Here is a 6,046-nt window from a genome sequence, read left to right on the forward strand (position 1 = left end):
CTCTTCCGCCGCCCCAACATTAGGATTTAGCACTAATAGATGGACTGGATTTTATTAACCAACATTAGGATTTAGGCATTTTTCTTGATATATCTTTATGATACCACCCAAGCATATATATATTTTTAAAAGTTAGTATAATTTACTATAATAATTTTGGAAAGTAAATAATATGTTTTGATAAAAAAATTTGCATTTTGCAAAATTATTGTAATAATCATTAACATCAGGTAGAAATTCAAAGTAGGTTAAATTGTCTTCTCACTAAGAGCATCATCATCAGCTTCGCCAAATTTCGAACCAAATTATAACAGATTTAAAAGTCACTTTTCTATTTTACCTAGTCACCTTTGCAAATTCATACTACATTGCTAATAACTCTATTTTGTTAAAATACTAGTACTATTAGTTTGCACATTCTTTAATATTTAAATTATTAATATGAGTTGAATCAGTCATGAACTATCAAAAGGGGTGATCAGTGTTTTGTTCTTTAGTGAAAAATGGTATTTTTTTTTACGAAAAAGGAACAGTTCCTCTTGGTTTCTAGTGAGGCCCCAAACGGGGAAAATGATCTATGGGTATGGGCAATGGGCGCCTCTCCTGGTCATCCTTTTGGTGGGATAATTGGACAGGGAATGGACCCATCCCGGAGGGTAACCTTAAAAGTTACTAACGGAGGTATTTGAAGTGGTTTGTGTCCATCAAACATATTTATCACAAAGTAAATTATTGTGCGGATGTATTAGCAAAGAACGCACCAATTTCGATGGGAGATTTATATATATACCGTTGTATTGCTAATCTACTTTATATGGATTTGATAGGGATTGTATACTCTCAGCTTGTAAACTCTTAATTTAAGTTTTAATGCATCGTCTCGACGCCATCACGTGGTGGTATTCCAAACTCTACTCTATTACATATTTGTGTGGACACTATGTTACATTGCCCTAAAGGCATTAAATAATTTTTCTTCATCTTAGTGATTACTACGGGAAAAAGTTTTAATTTTTAAAATAGAAAATAAAGTATTTTCGTACATGATTTTTTTAAATTTTTTTTAACACCAATTAAAAAGTTGATTGAGATTTTAATTTAGTGTCTAGAAAGTTAAAATATAATGAAAAATATATATAATTTTTTAATTTCAAAATTTCACGTCTTTTTGTAGTAAACAAAGAAATACGTTAAGCCAATCTGAGTCAATGAAATTACGATTTTGTAAAAAACATTGAGAAGCCACCTCTTTTCCAACGAAACAACCCTCCACACATTTTATCTGTGATTTCCATCGACTGGTTGTGATTTAAGTATTTTTCAATCTAATAGTTTATACTTTATGAGGCATAGAAAACACATACTCCTAGTACACAATCCCTCATTGGTTTCTATAAAGAAGTCAAATGTGATTCGCTCTGTCTGTTAGTGTAAATTGTTGAGATAGCCAGCTAAGGTCAATGATAGAGAGAGAGAGAGAGAGAGAGAGAGAGAGAGAGAGAGAGAGAGGGGTAAAACACAGTTGGCGTAATTGACCATTTGGTTTGGAGTTTCAGACTTCAGTGGGTTTCCAGAAAGCTGGAGAGAGAGGGAAGGAAAGGAGCCCTGTGAAGTTTCTTGAATTCTTGAAAACCCTTCTTGTTCTCTAGAACCATTTCTTTGCTGTATTAGGTTGAGTGTCTTTTGTGCTCTCTTCTTTGCCCATATTTTGAGGATCTGGGCGTTGGTTTCTAGAGTTCGAGGTTATGATTCTCTCTTTGTTTCTGTTTCTTCCAATTTAATTCTCTTGTTTGACTTTCTATTGTTTTCTCTCGTGTCACCGACCCAGAATGTCAATGTGGTCCTCTTGATTTCAATACTTGAACCCTGAAATCTGTTGTGGGTTTTGTCTTTTTTGTACCTCAAGAATGTTTAATCTGGGTTTTTCATTGAGATACTTTCACCCAATTTCTTGTTTTTCTCTTTGAATTTTGCCTTAAAGCAAAGTCCCCAGGGGTTTCCCTCCTTAACCTAGGGTTTTGATTTTTGAAACCAAAGCTTAGATTCTGGGTAAGCTTTTACATTTATTCCTCTTGCTTCCTTTTGACAACAGGTTTGAAACCAAAACCTGCTTTTTGGGTTTTCAAACTTCATGGGCTAAACAAAAATCTCATAAGTTCTATTACAGTGTAGCTTGAGCCTGTTTATCTTTCTTGGGTTCTTTCAATGCATATTTCACTATGGAAGCCAATCTCTCACTGTGCTTCTCTGATTCTGGACAAGAAGAGAAGAGAAAAAGATGGGTCTAGCCACTCATCCCAAGAAATCAACAGAAACCCATCAATTCTTAGAAAATTGCAAGAGCACAAGCTCAGGGAAGCTCTTGAGGAAGCATCTGAAGATGGGTCCCTTGTTAAATCCCAAGAAATGGATTTCGAATCGACTGCTCCGAATCACGGAAATGGCTTAGGGAGATCAAGATCCCTTGCTAGGCTCAATGCCCAGAAGGAATTCCTCAGAGCCACTTCTCTTGTGGCCGACCACAAATTCGAATCCGAAGACTCCATTCCTTGCCTAAATGAATCTTTCGAGAAGTTCCTTACAGTGTACCCGAAGTACCAATCGTCTGAAAAGATCGATGAGCTGAGGGAAAATGAGTATGCAAACCTATCGGGGTCACACCCTAAGGTATGTCTTGATTATTGTGGATTTGGGTTGTTTTCTTTTCTCCAAACAGTTCAGTATTGGGAATCATCCACATTTAGCTTATCTGAGATTACTACAAATTTGAGCAATCATGTCTTATATGGAGGTGCTGGGGAGGGCACTATAGAACGTGATATAAAGACTAGGATTATGGATTATTTGAACATCCCTGAGAATGAATATGGCCTTGTTTTTACTGTTAGTAGAGGGTCCGCATTTCAATTGCTTGCTGAATCATACCCTTTTCAAACAAACAAGAAGTTGTTAACCATGTTTGATCATGAGAGCCAGTCAGTCAATATGATGGCTCAGGGTGCCAGAGATAAAGGTGCAGAAGTTCACAGTGCTTGGTTTAAATGGCCAACCCTCAAATTATGCTCAACTGATCTCAGAAAGCGGATTTCAAACAAGAAAAAGAGGAAAAAGGATTCGGCAACTGGTCTTTTTGTGTTTCCTGTCCAGTCTAGAGTCACTGGTGCTAAGTATTCATACCAGTGGATGGCATTAGCTCAACAGAACAATTGGCATGTCTTGCTTGATGCTGGGTCATTAGGTCCCAAAGACATGGATTCTCTTGGATTGTCTCTATTTAGGCCGGATTTCATTATCACCTCATTTTATAGGGTATTTGGCTATGACCCAACTGGATTTGGGTGTCTTCTCATTAAAAAGTCAGTGCTGGGGAGCCTTCAAAATCGGTCTGGGCACACTGGTTCTGGTATCGTCAAAATTACCCCAGTTTTTCCTCTGTACCTGAGTGACTCTGCTGATGGGTTACCTGAATTTCATGGAGTTGAAGATGATGAAGCCTGCGGGGATGGGGAATTATCTACTGCAACTCATCCAAGGCAGCTGTTGCCTGCCTTTTCTGGTGTTTACACTTCTGCTCAGGTGAGGGATGTATTTGAGACTCAGATGGATCCGGATAACAGCTCTGATAAGGATGGGGCAAGCACCATATGTGAAGAAACTGAGAGTATGTGTGCTGGAGAGGTGATGAGGAGTCCTGTTTTCAGTGAAGATGAGTCATCCGAAAACTCGATATGGATTGATTTGGGTCAGAGTCCTTTGGGGTCAAATGACAAACAGAAGGTTTCCTCTCCCGTACCACCTGTTTGGTTTACTGGGAAGAAGACCAAGCGCCTTTCTCCAAAACCGTCATCCAAATCTTCCAACTGCCCAGTATACGATGAAGAGGTGCATCCAGCTTCCGAGGAGGACACCCACATGCTGTCATTCGATGCTGCTGTTCTATCTGTGTCACAGGATTCTGAACATCTTAAGGAAGTTACAGAAGAACCATTAACTGTAGAACAATCCTTTTCTCAAAATGGTGAAAAGGATTTAGGCCAGAAAAATGATCTGGAAATTCAGGAGGAACCTCAAGCAAGGAAATATTCTGGGGTAAGTAGATCTCGCCTAAAAGAGTCCCCGGACAATGGCTCAACCTCTGAGATTTGTATGGAGTCGAAATCGAGCATGATAAGAAGAGAGACAGAAGGGGAGTTTAGGTTGTTGGGGAGGAGGGAAGGTGGTAGGTTTTTTGGGGTGGAAGAGATTGAACAGCCTGATAGCAAGGGAAGAAAGGTATCGTCTGGTTCGGAAGATCACCACACGGAGCATCTGAGCAACACAATCGAACCAGGAGACTTATCGGCCGCAAGTTTGGATGATGAGGAGTACGTCAGTGATGGAGAATATGGTGACGGGCAAGATTCAGACCGAAGGGAACCTGAGATAGAGTGCAGGCATCTTGATCACATAAACATGTTGGGTCTCAACAAGACCACTCTCAGGTTGAGGTTCTTGATCAACTGGCTTGTGACATCGTTACTGCGGTTAAGGTTACCCTCTCTTGATGGGAAGGAACCTGTGCCACTCGTTCACATTTATGGCCCCAAGATTGAGTACGAAAGGGGTGCTTCTGTAGCTTTCAATGTGAGAGATGGAAATCAGGGTCTAATCAATCCGGAACTCGTCCAGAAGCTGGCGGAGATAAATGGTATCTCTCTCGGGATTGGTATTCTAAGTCACATAAGGATTTTGGACAGTCTGAAACAGCAACGAGGGTATCTCAATCTTGACGAGACTGCCCTTTGCAGGCCAATGGAAACTGAGGGGCGCGATCGAAAAAGTGGGTTCATTCGAGTTGAGGTTGTCACAGCTTCTCTTGGCTTTTTGACTAATTTCAATGATGTTTACACGCTGTGGGCATTTGTTGCAAAGTTCCTTGATCCAGCATTTATCAGAGAGGGTGGATCTCAAACTGTTGCTGAATGTTCAGAGGCATAAGGCTGCAATCAAGTATGTAGTACTGACTCTACATTGTATTTCAATGTAAAGATGGATCTGCACAGTGTAATGGTTTTGGGAAATTGCATTGACAGAATGAGGAGTTGATGGTTTTATGTGCGATGTCCTTTGATCTTTCCTGGAGGCGGCTCAGCAGCAAGCGGGTGGATTTGTTCATTCATGTTCCGAATTGCTTGGAGTTTCCTTTTTTGCCTTCCAGGGGTATCCTAGTTTTGTAGGGTTTGGATTTTGATGTTCAAAAAAGAAAGTTCTATGATAGGAGTGTGCTATACAAGCTTGTTTTTTTCTGCTTGTGTGTAAGATTCAGCTTTATATGCCGAGCAAAAAACAAAAGATTCAGCTTTATATAAATGTGTTCTATGATAGGAATGTGCCACAGAATCCACACTATGTACTGCTTCTATGGTGTCAATGTTCTCCTAATTGTTTTCTCACTTCTGTTTTGATTTTTGTTTTTGCTTTCAACTAGTTATGAGAGTAGCTGGAATTTCTTTGTCCAGTCGAAAGGGTATAACTACTGTGATTTTTTGCACAACTAGTATTGAGACAGGTCTTTTTTTGAAGAACAAGTGGCGAGAGATATAGAGAAATGGAGGAAATAAGTGAGAGAAAGCTTGTTGAAAACCATGGTGAGAGAGGGGGTGGTTCTAGAAACCCCAATGAACCAAGCCGGGCAATTGAAAAAAGTTGCCTTTCTATGGAGTATAAACTTCAACACTGGGTACACCGCATTACCAGTTTCAAATTCAGTAACTATGGTTGCGAATCTTTTTTGCATTTACTTTACCAATTTCTGCACCGTAATTGGTCCTGGTCATCTAGTTGCATGATGTGTAACCGTGCACGCCGCAATGCTCTCTACCTAGGGTGCTATAGTCACTTGGTTGATATCAGTCAGTTTTTGTAAGGAAACCTTGTCAACCGTGGAACTACGTGACAGCAGCAATTCATCGATAACCTGCATGCGCTTCTTCGACATTTAACCCATTGATCAATTTATCGCTAGATGTATCTTTCATTTGATTTAAATTTGTCGTTTACATGTACA

At 39.7% G+C, this 6,046-nt stretch overlaps 1 protein-coding gene across 1 annotated transcript; it reads left to right on the top strand.

Annotated features, from left to right (window-relative positions):
- Positions 1-1,317: 1,317 nt before the first annotated feature.
- On the top strand, positions 1,318-5,379 carry LOC131336636 (uncharacterized). The gene has a single exon (XM_058372544.1). It carries the CDS (start codon positions 2,206-2,208, stop codon positions 4,975-4,977), a length of 2,772 nt encoding a protein of 923 aa, XP_058228527.1. The 5' UTR covers positions 1,318-2,205; the 3' UTR covers positions 4,978-5,379.
- Positions 5,380-6,046: the final 667 nt, after the last annotated feature.

This window comes from Rhododendron vialii, chromosome 8a, assembly GCF_030253575.1.
Source record: "Rhododendron vialii isolate Sample 1 chromosome 8a, ASM3025357v1".
NCBI classification, from domain to species: Eukaryota; Viridiplantae; Streptophyta; class Magnoliopsida; order Ericales; family Ericaceae; genus Rhododendron; species Rhododendron vialii.

Bases quoted from the DNA above. Each gene is read 5' to 3' on its own strand.
- LOC131336636 (XM_058372544.1), top strand. From the start codon at position 2,206: ATGCATATTTCACTATGGAAGCCAATCTCTCACTGTGCTTCTCTGATT.